Here is a 19,734-nt window from a genome sequence, read left to right as displayed (position 1 = left end):
CTGTAAAATGGGGGTTCAATACCTGTTCTCCCTACTACTGTGAGCCCCATGTGGGACAGGGACTGTGACTGACCGGATTACCTTGTATCTTCCCCAGGGCTTAGAACAGTGGTTAAATACCACAGTTATTAGGAGGGCATTGGTTCAGTCTCGGTGAAAGGCCTGAAAGCTGACTGTAGAAGTTCTATGAGTTTGGATAAGAATGGGAAGCCGGGAGATGGGGCTGTAGCTGGAGAGGACCGCTGGATCGAGAGAGAGCTCTTTAAGTATGGAGGAGACTTGAGAGTATTTAAAGGTTGAAGGGAAGGAGCCAGCAAAAGGTGAGAGGTGACGATAACAGTGAGAGGAGAGAAGAGTAGGGACAGAGAGTGGGGGAGATGAGAGCAGTGATGCAGGAAGAGGTGGTTTAGTGAGTGTGGGGGAGACCTCTTAAAAAAACTGCAGAGAAGCAGAAAAATGACAGGTGGGGTTAATAGTGAAAAAAGAGATGGAGTATATTTGTGGGAATTGCCTGTAGCCAGAGTAACAGGCAGCACTTGCACACAGCCAAGCTTCAATCAAGACAGTACTATCTAGGACTGTGTCTTCTGGGTGTCCCAACAGATTCCTGTCAGAAATACCATCCATCCCCCTTTCCCCATGTGTGCCAGCTTTTCTCTTCTTGCCCCGGGGTGAGTCTGAGCTACTGATCTGAAGCACTCTCTTTTCCCCGTTTTTCTCCAAGCGCCAGTTTCTCTTCACTTTCTGGGCATCTCAGCAGGCTTTAGATCTAGGAACCCTCCCCTCTCCCTCTTCTTTGACTCTGGCCTCCGTCCTCTTTCTTCTGATTTAACTGGTTCCCAGTTGAAGTGTTTCCTTTTCATCTAAAGCTGGGTGGTTTTTTTCTGCTTTTGTTTTAATCTCTGACCTTTCACATCTCAGCCACCATCTCTACCTTATTTTTTATCTCACACACACTCTTTCCCAGATCCACAATCTGACTCTTTTCTCTCACCTGTACATCTACCTGCCGCCCCACTCTTTAGAGAAGCAGCGTGGCACAATGGAAAGAGCACGGGCTTTGGAGTCAGGGCTCATGAGTTCGAATCCCAGCTCTGCCATTTGTCAGCTGTGTGACTGTGGGCAAGTCACTTAACTTCTCTGTGCCTCAGTTCCCTCATCTGTAAAATGGGGATTGAGACTGTGAGCCCCACGTGGGACAACCTGATTCCCCTGTGTCTACCCCAGCGCTTAGAACAGTGCTCTGCACATAGTAAGCGCTTAACAAATACCAACATTATTATTATTAGTATTACCTCTTATGCCTCATCCTGTGCTCTCACTTGTGCAGTGTGTATGAGGGCAGAATTTCCCCACCATTGGTCATTTTATAAAAATAGTCAGACCTCATAGATGAAGATCTTACTGATGGTGAAACACCTTCTTCCAAGCAACTATGGCTAAGCGTCCATTGAACTACGAACACTTCCGTACCGGCCTAGTGGAAAATACATGGGAATGGAAGTCATTAGACCTAAGTTGTGGTCCCGGCTCTGCCTATACTGTACTATATCACCGTGGGCAAGTCACTTAACCTTTTCTGTGCCTCAGTTTCCTTGCCTGTAAAGTGAGGGTTAGCTGATTTATGAGTCCCCATGTGGGATGTGGACTGTGTCTGACATGATAATTTAGTGTCTACTCCGGCACTTAGCTCATAGTAAGGGTTTAATAAATGCTGTAATTATTATGAACCTGTCATTTCCACATTGAACTACAGCCACCATTTGTTGCACCTGATTGTTGTTTACAACTCTACCTCGTTAATTCTCAGTATTTCTAGAATTTATGCTCAAGAAAAGCAATCCCATTCCAGATTGCAGCTCATCAAACCCATTTCCCACTACTGTTGACATCTGTCAGCTTGTGATGCTTGCAGTTTGCTCTTTCACGTCTTTAAAGATTTCCTTTGGCTGTCCTGAAATACAGTAGTATTCAGTACTACTTCCTAGACGTCTCTTACTAGAAGCTCTATGCACAAACAGTCTCGAAAAATAAACTGTTATTGATAGCTCTTAATATGGGGGATGAAACCATAATCTTGAGGTCATTGTCCTAAAAGAGTTTGTAATTGCTAAATAAGCTATCTTAGAAAGTTGTTTCACCTTGCTAGTTAAGATTCTGGTTCTCTAAATGAATGGCATTTATAAAAAAAAAAATCACACTAAACAAGTGATGGGAGGGAATTAATTCAGTATGTATTCCATTGTTTGATGCAAAACTTAAGGCATCATTTATATGTATGTTACTAAAGTACACAATTGCAAACTTGAGTTTTATCATTCGTTTGATTGAATAATGAATATTGCTAGGAAAGCACGAGCTGCTATTGAATTAAGAACTGAGAATGACTCAGTCATTAAAGATGGATTGTCCCACAGTTTACACGGGGTATAAATTCAGTTCTTCACGATTATAAGGCGAGGAGTCAGCCCTCCTTGGCTCATTCAACTTCACACATCTGCGTTTATACTCCCTTGAAAATCTGTGGGAAAATCGAGCTGTCTTTTAGCATTGATAGAAATCCTTTCAGATTTCACTTGTCGCAGGACATCTTTCACTGTGTGTTCCTTTCATTTAGGCACTGCGTTACTGAGAGGAAAAGCATGGATTATTTATTGGCAGTTCTTTAAGTACTTGGACTTAGACGTTTCCTGAAGGAGGATGGCAACTCCCTATGTCCCTGTTCCCATCCCTATAGGAAGTTCTTCGTCAAGTATTACAACTCATCGAAGCCAAAGAAGTTCTTCTTTTGGGAGTATTTCAACAAATTCAAACTCTTCCAAAGGCCAGCTAGAAGATTCAAACGTGGGTAGCTATAAAAAGTTAAGTGTTCCCGATCAAGTGGACAGTACATCATCTGCCTGTAGTAGCCCCCTCATTAGAACTAAATTTACAGGTGGAGATTCATCCATTGAATACTCTGCTAGGCCAGGGGCGAACGAAGAACAAAATTTAGAAGAGGTGAATTGGGAAGAACGACCTTCAACACCTACCATACTAGGCTATGAAGTGATGGAAGAAAGGGCTAAATTCACTGTAAGTATCAACAGTAGGTAAGGGGAAGAGAGGAGGAAGAATTTTATATGTTATTAATATGCTTTAAAGGAAAGTAAACACCTTGAAATGATATCTTAGAAAGTAATATGTTTGATCAAACCATTATTTTTTTAATACATACTAAAGAACTGAAACCCTTACCGGTTTTTCAGGAAATGTAAGATTTGGACTCTCCATTCCTACCTGTTTGTTTTTACCCTTCCCTGTTTTCTGTTTGCCACTTTTTTCAAAAGTTGTACTCAGTCTTTTCATCCAATCAATGGTATTTATTGAGCATTTATTGAGGGAAGAGCACTTTACTAAGCACTTGAGAAAATACAATATAAAGTCATATGTATTGAGCGCTTACTATGCGGAGAGCACTTTTCTAAGCACTTGGGAGAGTACAATACAACAGAATTAGTTTACAGTCTAGAGGGGGAGACAGACACTAATATGAATAAGTAATTTATGGTATGTAATTTAAAGATATAATAATTATGGTATTTAAGTGCTTACTCTGTGCCAGGCACTGTACTAGGCTCTGGGATGGATACCAGCAAATCAGGTTGGACAGACCATGTCCTACATGGGGCTCATAGCCTTAATCCCCATTTTACAGATGAGGTAACTGAGGCACAGGGAAGTTAATTAACTTGCCCAAGCCCACAGAGCAGACAAGTGGCAGAGTCAGGATTAGAACCCATGACCTTCGGACTCCCAGGCCCATGCTGTTTCCACTACGCTAATATATGCACATAAGTGCTGTGGGGCTAGGGGTGGAGATAATATCTAGTGTCCTAAGGTCACAGATTGAAGTGCATAGACAACGCAGAAGGGAGAACAAGCTGGGAAAAGAGGGCTCAATCAGGGATGGCCTCTTGGAGGAGATGTGACCTTAGTAATGCTGTGAAGGTAGAGATAGTCGGTGGTTTGGCATGTGTGGAGCAGGAAGGAGTTCCAGGCTGGGGGGATGATGTGGGAAAGGAGCCAGCGGCGAGATAAACAAGATCGGGGAATAGTGAGTAAATTGGCAGTAAAGGAGTAGAGTGTGCAGGCTGGGCGGTAGTAAGAGATTGGGGCAAGATGATCGAGTGCTTTAAAGCCAGTGGTAAGGAGTTTCTATCTTATGCGGAGGTGGCTGTGCAGCCACTGAAGATTCTTGAGGAGCAGGGGGCATGGACTGAACATGTTTGTTGATAAATGATTTGTGCAGAAGAGTGAAAGTTGGAGTGGGAAGAGACACGAGGTCAGTAAGGAGGCGGATGCAGTAGTCAAGGCAGGGTAGGATAAGTGCTTGAAATCAGCATGTTAGTAAATATTTGAGTTGGTAGATACATTCCCTGCCTACAAGGAGCTTTCAGTCTAGAGAAAGAGCTGAAGTCAGTTCTGTGCCTCTCAGCTTGCATCTTGATTATACTTGGGAGAACATCTACCTGTAAACCCGGAGTTCTTAGTTTTCTGGTAGGTTTGTCTACCTTTTCTAAGACTGTCCTCCTTTTCCCATTGTAACTTCTCTTGTATGCCCCCTCACCTCCACACTTCTGCTATCATGTACTAAATCCCTTACTGAACAATTCAGTTTTAAGTGTGATGATCTTAAAATTTGAGAAATAGTGATGCTAAAGGTTGAGGCTTGTATTGAATTCCCTTATTCTAAAGAAAATATATTTGTGAGAGTAAAAATTGTGATTTTCTCTCACACTGTTGCTTGACTCTATTTGATTTCACTGCTCAAGGTACTAAGTGTTGATCAGTGAATCTGAGGGTGGGGAGTGAAAACTAAAGGGAGCAAGAGTCAAATTTACTGCTTCATAGCAAACTTCGTAAGAGCTGAATAAAAGAGGTTTTGGAGCCAGTAATTAAGGGGTGGATTTTTGGTGGTGTTTTTTGCTTTTTATATGGTATGTGTTAAGCACTTACTATGTGCCAGGCACTGTACTAAGCCCATACAAGTTGATTAGGTATTGGATATAGTCTGTGTCCCACAAAGGGCTCACTATCTTAATCCCCACTTTACAGAAGAGGTAACTGAGGTACAGAGAAGGGAAGTGATTTCCCCAAGGTCACACAGCAGACAAGTGACAGAGCTGGGATTAGAACCCTCGTCTTTCTCACTCCCGGGCCCTTGATGTATCCACCAGACCACACTCCTCAGGTTTGCAAGTGTGTGTGCCTTTTTGGTTTCTCCTGAGTACTTTTTTACTGGCCACAGAAACATTGTCCCTATGACCCTAGCGAGTGAGAGATTATCTTGCCGATTTTAGCCAATGCTGACAGGCCAGCCAGAAAAACACAGCTCCTGACAAGTAGCAAAATTGACAGATTTGAGGACTCACCATCTTTATTTTCTCTTGCTCCCTTCTGGTAGAGGTTAAGTTGTTAGATGACCAAAAAGAAGACTGGAAAGGGAGGAGAAAAAGCAAAGGGCATGGATAATCCATTCACTGCCCTTCACTAATAGAGGACCACATAAGGATTGATTGATAAGTATCACATAAATGAACAGCCAAGTGGAAAGATAGCACTTCCCTTGTTCTCTGGAAGGGGAAAAGTGGCAAAAATATTTGTTTTACACTGGAACAGATGGAAGATGTTGTATGAGATCTGTGTTTTAAATGCCTTAGACTCCTGAAGGAATTCTAGAATTTTCTCTCGTCCATCATTTAGTAAAGCAGTTATTTAACTGCTTTGTACAGTGCTGAAGTACTTAGTAAAGTGGTGTGCACATAGTAAATATTCAATAAATACCGTTTATTGATGAATCTAAGTAATTTTAGGATGAAACCCTACATTTCCTGAATATTCTCAGACTTCATCTTGTATAAAAACATAAATCTTTTGTGTTAGGTGGGATATATGGCTTTGCTTCAAGTATTTTCACGTTTCCCATCACTGTAGACAGCACCAATCTCCCTTTCTCACAAGCCTGTAACCTTGGCATTATCCTTCAACTCATGTCTCATTCAACCCACATGTTCAATCTGTCACCAAATCCTATTGGTTCATCAATCACAGTATTCCTAAAATCTACCGTTTCCTCTCCATCCAAACTGCTATTCCTATGATCTAAGCATTTATCCTGTCTGACCTACACTACTGCATCTGCCTCCTCGTTGACTTCCCTGCCTCCTGTCTCTCCCCATTCTTCACTCTACTGCCTGGATTGTTTGTCTAAAAAAAGTTCAGTCTATGTTTCCCCATTCCTCTAGAACCCCCTTTGGTTGACCATCCACCTCCACATCAAACAGAAACTCGTTACTATTGGCTTTAAAGCACTCAATCACCTTGCCCCCTCCTATCTTTGCTGATTTCCTACTACAACCAAACATGCTCACTTTGCTCCTCTAACGTGGTATCTTGATCTTATCTCTCTCACTGCTTACCCTTCGCCCACATCCTCCCTCTGGTCTAGTCCCCCTTCAGATCAGATCATTCCTCCCCCACCTTCAAAGTCTTATTAAAATCGTATCTCCTCCCAGAGTCCTTCCCCTACTAAGCTCTCATTCCACCTACTCCTTATCCCTTCTGTGTCACCCTTGCCCTCGGGCTTGTACCCTGTATTCACCTCACCCTCAGCCCCATAGCACTTATGAACATAGCTGTAATTGATTTTAATGTCTGCCCCCCCCCCCAGAGTGTAAGCTCATTATGGGCAGGGAACATGATTATAAATTCCCTGGTGTTGTACTCTCCCAAATGCTTAAAACAGTGCTCTGCACACAGTAAGTGCTCACTAAATACGATTGTTTGATACACTGCTCCTCATTTCATTAAGAATATGCATTTCAGAAATGCTATGCTGATCTAGGAAGCATACTGTGTATTCATTCAGTAGTATTTATTGAGCACTTACTATGTGCAGAGCATTCATTCAATAGTATTTATTGAGTGCTTACTATGTGCAGAGCACTGTACTAAGCGCTTGGGATGAACAGGTCGGCAACAGATAGAGACAGTCCCTGCCGTTTGATGGGCTTACAGCACTGTACTAAGCGCTTGGAATGAACAAGTCGGCAACAGATAGAGACAGTCCCTGCCCTTTGACGGGCTTACAGTCTAATCGGGGGAGACGGACAGACAAGAACAATGGCAATAAACAGCGTCAAGGGGAAGAGCATCTCATAAAAACAATGGCAACTAAATAGAATCGAGGCGATGTACATTTCATTAACAAAATAAATAGGGTAATGTAAATATATACAGTTGAGCAGACGACTACAGTGCTGAGGGGATGGGAAAGGAGAGGGGGAGGAGCAGAGGGAGATGGGGGGACAAGAGGGTTAAGCTGCGGAGAGGTGAAGGGGGGGCGGTAGAGGGAGTAGGGAGAGAAGGGGAGCTCAGTCTGGGAAGGCCTCTTGGAGGAGGTGAGTTTTAAGTAGGGTTTTGAAGAGGGGAAGAGAATTAGCCTGGCGGAGGTGAGGAGGGAGGGCATTCCAGGACCGCGGGAGGACGTGGCCCAGGGGTCGACGGCAAGAGTCGATGTGTCTCAGTATTTAAGATTATTGCGATGTTGAGGTTTTGTCCGTGTTGTATGCCATCTCTTGAGATAATCACGTATGTATATAGAACAGGAAAGGGCAAATCCACGGGTCGGAATCAGGCTGACTCTCAGCCGAGCCAGCAAATTCCACCTACGTTGACTCCTACCTTGCTGCATTTCCAAGGCAGCAGCATGGGGTGGTGGTGGTTAGTAACTGCACCCCTGTATGGTTCCAAGTCAGAAGGGAGCTATCGCAGCCCAAGTGGCAACATTTCCAGAGTTCAGGTCCCTCCCCTGTGTTCCTTTCAGTATTGCCAGGCCTGTGGGGCCACTTACAAAATGTGGCAATTGGCCAGCGGCCAAAATAATTCCCTTCCCCTTAGGTAGAACAAAAGAGTCTTTCAAGGCACTTGCAAGCATCATTAGTTCTTTTATCATTAATTCTGGAAGACAGTGACCCAGAAAATATTCAGGGGGCTGACAAGTTCACTATTGTTAATGTATGCTCCATCAAAAATCCCTTTTTGGTTAATATTATCCTAAAGGTTTTCTACCGTGTTTAGAAGAACTCTGATTATTTATTTATTTTAATGGTCGGGCAGATGAAATCATTATTGCAATACCGAGCAGTATTTTTCAGTTGAAAGCTGTAGGAAAATTTCACAAGGACTGCAGAATGTGGAGCTGCAGCAATGTGGGGGGCAGCGACAACTTGTGCTCTTTGCAAATGGCGGGAGCCGACATCCTCCCCATCCTGTACTTATTCCCCACGTTACCTCCCAGGCTGTAAAAGCTGCTGAGGGAAATGAAGTCTGAGTTATTTTCCTTTTTGCTGATGGATGGCAGGGCAGTCGGGAGAGCCCACAGATTGAAAAATAATAATGGTGGTATTTGTTAAGTGCTGACTAGGTGCCAAGCACTGTACTGAGCTCTGGGGTGAATGCAGGATAAATCAGGTCTGATGCAGTCCCTGCCCCACAGGGAGCTCCCATCTGGAGAAAGCTATCAAATGATTCTCTGTCACTTTATGATGGTTTGTGTGTTCCTCAAAGGCAGAGGCCTGGTCTTTTCCTTCCTTTGTAATTCCCCACAGAGCCTAAAATAGTTCTCAGGAAGCAGTTGGGCTCAGTGGCCTAACCTTAAAAAGTGGAATATTATTGCTATTATAGTGCCTTCATCTCTGCATAGGCTGACTCCAGCCTGCCCGTCCCAGAGATTTTGAGCCACCCTTGTAAAGGGCACTGCCGCCCATATTTGATTGTCCCCTTGGGCTTCTAGTTCCTACGGACAACCACACGTGTGGCAGCATCCCAATCTCTCCAGAATTAAGGCCCAACCACTTTCAGATCTACCCTGGCTCACTTGTGGTCTGAGATTCCACTTTGACCAGGCGTGGTCTGGGATGGAGGTCCACAGATCTAGTCAGGCCAGAGGTTTCCAAACCACACCAGGCCCTAACTCCCTTTTTCAGGGAGATAGGTAGAATGTTAGACTCAGAAGCTTTTACTTTTTAGGATTGAGATTGGGGCCATTTAGCTGTCTAATGCCATATATGACCAAAGTTACCCATCCGATGTTTACGGCATTCCAAGGAAGTTGCATGATGAGACACTTCAGCCAGATCTTAGTTAATAGCTGTGTTAAGGCCACAGTAACTATAGGTGAATCCAGTTACCAGTTAAGAGAGCACCATGGCCTAGTAGAAAGAGCACAAGCTTGGGGGAAGTCAAAGGACCTGGGTTCTAATCCCAGCTGTGCCATTTGTCTGCTTTGTAACCTTGGACAAGTCATTTAACCTCTCTCTGGTTCAGTTTCCTATTTTACAATACTCAGCACATAATAGACTTAATAACTACTACAATTTTTGTTATTATTCCTAAAAAGGATAATGACCAAAGCTGAGAGTTAGTCAGTGGTACAAATCAGTAAGAATAGCAAAAGGAAAACAATAGAGTTTTATATTTATTTAAAGGCCTTGAGGTCTAAAGCTGAAAATGGCAAGCTTGAATTCTTGGGCACTAGAAATGGGTCATCATGTCTTTAAGGTTAGTTAATTGTGCAAATAGTTTTCAAGAAGTAATAGAGTGTATGTGTGAAGTTGATTTTTTTTATACCATAATTCTCTGAACATAATATGCATTTTCAATCCAAAAAATTACTTTTGAAGTTGGGTACATATGCACAGTAACAAATCCAAAATTTATTTTTTGATTCGTTGAATTCTGTCTCTTTCCCACCTCCCTCTAAACCCAGTCTTCCTAGCCCTGTGTTTCCTCTGAGCATATCTTATTTTTTATCTCACACACACTCTTTCCCAGATCCACAATCTGACTCTTTTCTCTCACCTGTACATCTACCTGCCGCCCCACTCTTTAGAGAAGCAGCGTGGCACAGTGGAAAGAGCACGGGCTTTGGAGTCAGGGCTCATGAGTTCGAATCCCAGCTCTGCCACTTGTCAGCTGTGTGACTGTGGGCACGTCACTTAACTTCTCTGTGCCTCAGTTCCCACATCTGTAAAATGGGGATTAAGACTGTGAGCCCCACGTGGGACAACCTGATTCCCCTGTGTTTACCCCAGCGCTTAGAACAGTGCTCTGCACATAGTAAGCGCTTAACAAATACCAACATTATTATTATTATTCTTCCTAGCACCTCCTTTCTCCAAGGCATTAGACTCTCCACCTTTTCCTTCTACTCCTTTTCCCCCTTACCCCTAAACCTGTCTTCAACCAATGAGTTCCCATTCTTCTTGCCATAGTTGTTCTTATTCATGTGCAATTATCCAGTACTGAAAATATGGTACAGTTTGCATGTGGAAACAATTTATTTTTGAAAATTTTAGTAAACTCCTTTTTTTAAAAAAAAAAAAAAGCTAAATATTCTAGCTTGAATTCCTGAATTCTTTTTATTTAACTCTATTTTCCCCATACCTGATGCTAGCATGCTGTTTTGGGGGGAAGTTTTTTGGAATTATTTAGTAATAGATTGTGATGGATTAGAATCAGTATTAAAAGGCTAGTGATGAAATCACTGCTTCATTTCAGAATATAGACATAGTTTTTATGCTTTTGTAATTTTGTTCAAGAAAATCTCAAAAGATAAGATGTCTTTTGCTCAGTTTTCATTTTAGGAAATTGGTCAGTCTTGCATAGTTGTGCTGACTTCAGAAAGATGAAAAAGTTACAAATGAGAATATGCCCCAAATCCTGTGATTTATGTTTTTCAGACCAATACATGAAAAACTTTCCAGTGGTTCTTTTAATTAACATAAAAACCTACTGGAAAAAATGATTTTAGAAATGAGCTTCACTAATAATTTATCTATGAAACACACTTCTCATGTTCTCCAGGCAGAGAAGGAAATCTTGTTACCTTTTTTTAAATGGCATTTGTTTAATGCACTTACTGTGTGCTAGGCACTATACTAAGGGCTGGTGGAGAATCAAGATAATCAGGTTGGACACAGTCTATGATGGAACCCACAGTCTAAATCCCCATTTTTACAAATGAGGTAACTGAGGCACAGATAAGTGACTTACCCAAGGTCACACAGCCGACAACTGATGGAGTTAGAATTCGAACCCAGGTCCTCAGACCCCAGGCCCATGCTCTTTCCACTAGGCCATGCTGTTTCCTCAACTGAGTAGCCTAATTCAGAAATCTTTTCCTCATTTAAAAGGGCGGAGGGAATTCTTTGAGGATTATTTTAAATTTTGTTTTTGACATTATACTCAAGACCTTTTAATTCATGTTTTAGCCTCTTGAGCAGTATGTTTGGCTATTTGGCAGCAAAGCATTTGGAACCAAATCAATTATTTAGTTCATGTTTCCCCACTCCCAAAGAATTTAAGAACTTCCAGTAGTGTTGCTCATCCTCCTCCGCACCAAACGGAAACTCCTTATTATCAGCTTTAAAGCACTCAATCACCTTGCCCCCCTCCTACATCATCTCACTACTCTCCTACTGCTGCTACCCCAGCCCTCACACTTCGCTCCTCTAATGCCAGCTTACTCACTGTACCATGATCTCGTCTATCTTGCCACCGACCTCTCAGCCACGTCCTGCTTTTGGCCTGGAGCACCCTCCCTCTTCATATCCGATAGACTATTACTCTCCCCATCCTCAAAGCCTTACTGAAGGCACATCTCCTCCAAGAGGCCTTTCCCGACTAAGCCTTCATTTCCTCTTCTCCCGCTCCCTTCTGCATCATCCTGACCTGGTTCCCTTTATTCACCATGCCCACGGCACTTATGTACATATCCCTAATTTATTTATATTAATGTCCATCTCCCCCTCTTTGTAGGCAGGGAATCTGTTATGTTGTTGTGTGGTACTCTCCCAAGCTTACACAGAAAGCGCTCAATAAATACGATTGTTCACCACCTCCTATGTCGCCCTCCACCCTAGCCATAATGATCTTTGAACAATATGGTCATAAACAGTTTTACCACCCTGAGTCCAAACTTAGCACCATAGCAGTTTCGTTGGATTAGAGAGAGCATGCACTCTGCTCTGTTGTCAACCACTCATTCGTAACTTTGCCAGTGTTGAGACACCATGCTTTGCCATTAGTAACAGATTAGAATATTAGTTGACATGACAGACCAAGGAAGAGAAAATGACGTAATGGAACTGTGGAATAATGCCGTGTGTCAAGTCTTATTCCCAAAACGCATTCTCACCAAAAAAAAAAAATTATAGTTGTACAGATCCTTGACAGATGCAAGCAAAACATAAATGGACAGCTGTGTAGCTCCCAAGCAGGAATCCAGATGGGTGTTCTGCAGAACAAATCGAGACTGCCCTTCTGCCCCTCCAACCCACCTCTCCCTTGAAGGAGAAAATGCAGTCAAAAGATTTAGTCACAGATGGATGCAGTGTGCTCAAGATCAGTCAATCATTGGTATTTAAAAATGCTTACTCTGCAGAGCCCTATACTAAGCGCTTGGAAAAGTACAGAAAAAGTTGGAATAGAATATGTTGGAAAAAAGAACAAAAGCAAGGAAGAGAAAAAGGATATTGATTGTCCTTTTATATAGATTTGAAAGATTTTCTTTATTACTGAAACTAACTGTCTAACCCTAAACAATTTTTGGTGGGGGGGGATTTTTCTTTTTTGTGTGCAGGTTTACAAAGTGCTGGTAAGAAAAAGTCCTGAAGAGAGTTGGGTAGTTTTCAGAAGGTATACAGACTTCTCTAGACTTAATGATAAGGTATAGTATTTGACCTAAAGAATTTTAATTGCTTAAGTTATTCTTAACCCTTCATTTATCTTTTTTCTGACTCATTTTGCCCTGTATGTTGATGATTAAATTCAAATTAGCTGTTGCTGGAATGTAGTTGATGATGGGTAAGAGGTTTTGCTTTGGACTGAGTTAAATAACATAGATCATATTCAGAGTAACAACTCTGATACCCGGTTTCTTTTTGAAATGCTTACTATTTAATGATTTCCATATATTTACAATCCACTAGATGAAATATCTTCCCCTGCCACCCCTTTATGTGTTGTAACTTACCCCTCAAGTTTTAATGATTGCCCCTTTGCCCTGTTGTAGGATTTAGTAGCAACAGTTATGGGTTCATCCTGTATATATCCTTCATAACTTTGTAGACTTCAGTCATGTCCAAATTTAGCCTTAACTTTCCAGAATCAAGAGGGTTAACTTTTACAGTCTGTCCTCATGCCGAAGTTTTGCCACCCCCAGTCATCTTTGGTATCCATCAATCAACCTGTTTGTAAGCTCTTCGAGGATAGCGATCATTTCTAGTAACCTCTTGATACTCTCTCCTAAGTGATAGAGCACTGCCCTGCAAATTGGGAAGCCTGAGTTCTGGTCCCGGTTCTACATGTAACTGGCTGACGTGGGCAAAGACCATCCATGCCCTTAGCATTATAATAATAATTATAATGATGGTATTTGTTAAGCGCTTAGTATGTGCCAAGCACTCTTCTAAGCACTGGGGTAGATACATGGGAATCAGGTTGTCCCATGTGGAGCTCACAGTCTTAATCCCCACTGTACAGATGAGGGAACTGAGGCCCAGAGAAGTGAAATGATTTGTTAAAGGTCACACAGCAGACCATTGGCAGAGCTGGGATGAGAACCAATATTAGAATAATATGCTACATGTGTGTTTGTTAGACAGTAAGGTCACAGCTGAGGTAGTGTACATTAATAACTTTTTAAAAGGGCCTAGAAGCAGCATGGCTCAGTGGAAACAGCCCGGGCTTGGGAGTCAGAGGCCATGGGTTCGAATTCCGGTTCTGCCGCTTGTCAGCTGTGTGACTGTAGGCAAGTCACTTAACTTCTCTGTGCCTCAGTGACCTCATCTGTAAAATGGGGATTAAGTGTGAGCCTTACGTGGGACAAACTGATTACCCTGTATCTACCCCAGCGCTTAGAACAGTGCTCTGCACATAGTAAGCGCTTAACATTATTATTATTATTAAAGACAAATGAGAGAACTGCAGGAAAGGAGAGGACTAGAAAAACTACAAAACCTGGGTACAGAAGGGCTGGTTTCACCTTCATCTTCCGGAATTCACTGGATCATTCTAGAAAGTGTTTGCCTCTCTGATTAATAGAGAAAGAGCTCTACTCTCCCTAGGCAGAGTTCTCATAGAGAACTCTCAGAAAAGCCTCAGTGTTTGTTTACTGCGCTTTGCCCAATCTTTTTTTTAAAAAAAAAAATTCCCCCTCATTTGGACCACACCAGAAGAAGAATTCCATGTAGTCAGGATCATTTTCTTAAAGGGAAGTCTGGGTGAAGTAATGTGAAGCTAATTCAGTCTTCAACCCTTTTTCCATTCTCTTCTCCAAGCAGAAAGCCTGAAAAGCACCCCTGTGACCAAGCACATGGGGAGTGGATTTTGGTAATCGAAAATCAGGTTTGGTGTTTGCAGCTTTAAGCATCATTTTGTAAACATCAGTCTCTCACTATACTTTCCAATTTGTAATTTTGATTAAATCTTTAAGTTTGGGAATCTGGTTCAGCCATGATTACTGGGGCCTTGCAAAGTTATGAAAAGAATCCTGGCTGAGTTTCTAACCCCTGCTTTTTTGCTGGGTTACCCTGAATATCTGATGGCTACTTCTGGTCCTGGTTTGGAGCTTCTTAGCCCCCAACACCAGTCTCATAAAGTTTCTGCTTCTGAATCCAACAGTGCCCCAGTGGGAACATGACTGGCTGGGCAGAGAGAGTGCGATTGGCACTGAGCAAGCCATTAGCCCTAGAATCATTTCTTCTTTGAAGGTTCTTCATCGTCATCATAGCCTTAACACAGTAGGCACTCAGTAAATTCAATAGATTGATTATACTTCCTCCAGTAATTCTTTCTCTTTTAGAAAGCAAAAAATGCATTCAAAGTCCTATGCAATCTAAAAGCAAAAAGGGTGTGAAAGATTGTTAATATGCAGTAATCATTTAGGGGGGCTTTGAAATAGCAGTAGGCTTTAGACCAGTTCTTTCTGAATCAAGAGTTTCGTACTCAAATTTGTCTTTTTAAAATATCAGAGGAAATACAAATATCTAGTCATTCTAAAATAGAAATATATCTATTTCTATTATAGTTGCCAAAGTTGTGTCCCTAAATCAATCAGTGATACTTTTTGAGCATTTAATGTGTATAGGGCACTAAAGAACACTGTGTTGTAATAACCATTGATTTGAGGGGAATTCATTAAAGGACGATGGCTCAAAGACACCCTTATAGCTGAGGCTTTTGTTACAAATTCCTGTACAATTATTTGAATTAATATACTACATGAAACACAGCAGTGTAAATTTAGAAAAATGCAAACGTTACACAAAATATGGTACCGTTTAGTAAGGCTAATGCAGTTTTGTAAGGCCAAGGGAGAGGCTAGGAAACATAACAGCCGCATACTAGTTTGAAGCTATGTGCGTATACGCTCAGTAAACAGTATTGCGCACAACAATTTTTGGTGATGCTTAATAGTACATGTACCAGTAGAGCTCACATTCTATCCATCAATTCATACTTTAGGAAGAACATTTGGTAGTTTTGTACTGACATTGTATTAGTAGTTGTAGTAATCGTATTTATTTAGCACCATTAGTACTTTTAGCAAAGTATAAAAAAATACAGGAATGTACATGCTAAAGGGGGAGGCAGGCATAAAAATACATGCAGATAGGCTGCTCTATCTAAATTAGCCTGTGCTATCAAAGAACTAAATCTACCCCTAATAGAAATGTTAAAAAAAAAAAAGTACCTTTACTTTCCACATCTCTTTCATTGCCAGTGAAATGAAGTGGCCAAATAAAAGGAGTAATCTAAGCTTTACAAATAGCCAGTATACATCCTTATTCATTTGGCAAATAAGATTAGTTAAAAGATTAATTTGGAATTATTTTAAAAGATTCAAATTCTATAATATTTTGATCTCTAAACTTTGCTTTATTCATATCTTTTAGTAGCGACAAACTAAAGAGTAAAGTAACTTTACTTCTATGAAGTAAACTTTACCTCTATGAAGTCAAAGAACAGCAACTTTTTTGGCTATGTAAATATTAAACTACAAAATACAAACTCTTTTTCAGGGAAATTTTAAAGATTGCCCTCTACAGGGAAGTGTTTCTGTATTATAGAAATTGATAAATATAAACAATTTTAAAAACCAGAAAGGTAATTTCTATTAAATGTTGTTACATAAATCCCCTTCTGTCCTTATGGCTAGATTAGAGGTTATCATAAAACGACTAATCCTTCTTGATACCCATCCTAAAATGTAAGGGTGCCCCCTCTGTTAATGCCTTTAAGTTCTACCTCTACATCCCTAATTTTGCTCCTAGTCATTCCTTATGATTCACTCATCAAGAAATGTATCCAAACCCTTCTTGAACTTAACTGTTATTTTCAGCATGAACAACATCTTATGATAATGAATATTCCTTGTCATCAATAGCAGTTATTGAATGCAAAAACACTAACACATTGAGTTGCTCAAGGCTTTCACCGGACTATAGGCTATTCCATAAAATGATGCAGTAATAATAAAAGACCACTTTAAACAACAATAAATGATGTCTTTTCCCAGAATTAAGGGGTCTTCCCCTTGACTGGCAGTCAATTAGCAATAGTGGTTTTAAGTGATCAACAACTTCTCTTGTAGTTTCCAAATGACCCTGACAGATGATACAGAAGAAATGCTCTCTCTACTCTGAGATGGAAGCCAATTTTGTGATGGTGTTTTCACATTCACTGCCCACTTAGATATACTTACAAGAGCTAGCAACGGAAGCTGCCAAAGAAACATTTATCATTGACCAGATCCCATCTGGGATTAGATGAGCACAAGAAAAAAAAAGATGCAATTTAAGATGGTGCAATATTTATATGAGGGTATAATTGATCTGTTTTTTTGCACAACCTTTTAGTGAGCTATTTTTGTTTGTTGCTATTTTTGTTTGTTGCTATTCCGTGGTAGTGTGTGCATTCTACAGGGAAGGGATGTTTCTAACATCCCTGTACATCAGCACCTCCACCATAATATACCTGAGACCTCAGATGATGGGATTTGGGCATTTTCTTCCCTACCCTCCTCCTTTGTACACCTTTCTTTTCCATTCCCTCCTTTCTGTTTGCACCTTTCCACTCAACTCTGTTTTTCCTTCCTTTGTTTCTTCTTCCCTGACCTCATGGTTCCCTTGATGTTTGGGCTTAGCAGCGTGGCTTAGTGGAAAGAGCACGGGCTTGGGAGCAAAGGATGTGTTTTCTAATCCCGGCTCTGCCCCTTGTCTGCTGTGTGATTTTGGGCAAATCACTTAAATTTCTCTGTGCCTCAATTCCCTCATCTGTAAAATGGGGATTAAGACTGTGAGCCCCACGTGGGACAACCTGATTACCTTGTATCTACCCCAGTGCTTAGAACTGTGCTTGGCACATAGTAAGTGCTTAACAAATACCATCGTTATTATTATTATTACTATTCTGGGACTAACTTGCTGTGTAATTCTATGGGCATCCCCAAGTACTTCTGTCCATGTTTTAAGTATTTACGTCTCATGTGTGTGTTCTGTATGGTTTCATGTGTGTCTTTGTTTAGTGGGCTCATTAATGTTGCTTTTCTGGGTGTGTGTCTATTTCCCTGGAGGGATGTGAGTACTCCAACCAATCAGTTGTAGTTTTTGAATTCTTACTTTATGCAGAGTACTGTAGTAAGCGCTTGGGGAGAGTACAATACACTATAGAGTTGGTAGGCACGGTCCTTGCCCACAAGGAGCTTTCAGTCCAAAGGGGGAGAAAGACATTAAAATAAGACGTAAATATATATATATATAAGGAGCTGACGATGGGGTGACTATTAAGTGCTTAAAGGGTACAGATCCAAGTGCATAAGCGACAAAGGGAGAAGGAGTAGGGGAATGCGGACTTAGTCAGGGACTACCTCTTGGAGAAAATGTGATATTACTAAGGAGATGTGATTTTTAGTGTTTTCGTGTATGTGATTCCTAATGACTTCCTGTTTAGGCGAAATGAGTAGAGCAGCATATGGAGTTGGAGCTGAGTAGGAGAGGGAAGGAGATGGGCACGAGTCTGCCTTTCCGTACTGGCCTTTCCCTTAGAGGAGAAACTGCTCAAACAAACTGAAATGTATGAACAAGTGGTACATAGAGCCATCCAAATTATTACCCTGATGCATGCCACGTGACAGTACTTCAATCTGCTTCTGGCACAACATGATGGTATCATTACACTGTACAGTTGCTTCATAATGACAGGTGTTGTTGATGGGAAAGGGATAAGAAGAAAAGGATGAGTGGGGCCAGGGGGCGGGGAGGGAGAGTCAGCCCCAGTCATTCTGCCTAAGGACCTCTGCCAGGCAGAATTGGTGGGCACCGCTCAATTGTGTTTCATCATTCATATTTATTGAGCACTAACTGTGTGCAGAGCACTGTACTGAATGATTGGGAGAGTACAATATAACAGATTTGGTCAACAAATTCCCTTCCCACAGCAGACTTACTTCAATTCCCAGAAAGTCATGGACGCATTCCCCTGCCTTGGAGCCCCCAAACTCATACAGCTATAACCGGGGAATCCTTGCCTCATCAACCCAGGGAGGGAGCTTCTGCCCCTTGCCTATGATGCATGGAGGGGAATCGCCGCCCACCCAGGGTGCTTCATGAGCTCTGCAGCTTTTTCATCCAGCCGGAGCTGTCGATCTGGGAGGGGAAAGGGCACCTGGTAGAGCGAAGTGGAGGAGAGGCTCCTAATCCCACCCCTCCTCCAATTCCTGCCTGCTCCAAGAAGCTGATTCAGAGGAAAGCTGCTCTCTACCTCTGCACCAGCAGGAGAAGCTCGGCAAGGTCGGGGTGGGGCATTGGGTAAGATTGGCATTTGTCCTGTCCTGTTAATGGGGGAAAGGAGAATAGGGAAGATAGGGAGAGAACAGCGGGAAGAGGGATACAGAGAACTGAACTGACAACCTGGTTGTTTCCTTCCTGCATAACTCACCTGCTTTCAGATCTAGTGCCCATAGTAAGAAGACCCTTTTGGCTTTCCATGACCCAAACCTGACTGGTCTGCCTAGGCAATGCCACTACTTGACTTGCTATGGGCTGGTGGTCCACCTAGGAGATAGGGAAGAACCAGAATAGCTTGAGCTCACTTTGCCATCTGTAATGTGTGAACCTGAACGCACATACGCACACCCTGCTCCTTCCTGATGCAAAAGGCCAGGATGGCTCAGTTACTCCCAGCTTCTTCCTGCATAGTGTTTTTTGTTTGGTTTTTTTGTTGTTGTGGAGACAAAGCTAATGGAACCACCCTCTTGATCCTGAGTCTTTTGGTGGGTTGGTTTCCAACTCCTGCCTTTGAAGTGTGTCCAAGTTAATATATGCACTTAACATCTTGGCACTGACCCAGGAAATGATGACCACTACTCTTACTCCCTCTATTTCCCTCCTGCTCTAGGAGCTGCCTAGATTTGTTTTTTGTTTTATTTTAATACACTTAGATGAAATTGTTAGGGTGCCATTCTGCTCAGGGATTTTGATGAATAGTAAATGTGAGAGAAAAGTACTTCATGCTGTTATCAGACACCCAAAATGAAATTGAAGCCTTAATTTCAGGCTTGCCTCTGTAATACTATTCAGAGTAAGCCACTTAAAATAAGTCAAACTTAAAGCAGTTTAAACCTTTTTT

At 41.8% G+C, this 19,734-nt stretch overlaps 1 protein-coding gene across 3 annotated transcripts in view; it reads left to right on the top strand.

Moving 5' to 3' along the window:
- SNX16 (sorting nexin 16) overlaps window positions 1-19,734 on the top strand; it is a 46,714-nt gene that overhangs the window by 9,129 nt on the left and 17,851 nt on the right. For 2 of the 3 annotated variants that reach the window (XR_005659942.1, XM_001507707.4), the window contains exons 2-3: window positions 2,618-3,075; window positions 12,686-12,772. Coding sequence is in view for 2 of the 3 variants with exons in the window: in XM_001507707.4 (XP_001507757.1) it covers window positions 2,701-3,075; window positions 12,686-12,772 (462 nt within the window). In the remaining variant the exon portion in view is untranslated. The remainder of the gene's footprint in view (window positions 1-2,617; window positions 3,076-12,685; window positions 12,773-19,734) is intronic. The other variant, XM_029063064.1, reaches the window with a different exon arrangement.

This window comes from Ornithorhynchus anatinus, chromosome 4 (genome assembly GCF_004115215.2).
Source record: "Ornithorhynchus anatinus isolate Pmale09 chromosome 4, mOrnAna1.pri.v4, whole genome shotgun sequence".
NCBI lineage: Eukaryota > Metazoa > Chordata > Mammalia > Monotremata > Ornithorhynchidae > Ornithorhynchus > Ornithorhynchus anatinus.
Note: the sequence above shows the minus strand (reverse complement) of the source record. Positions and strands in the feature narration are given on the sequence as shown.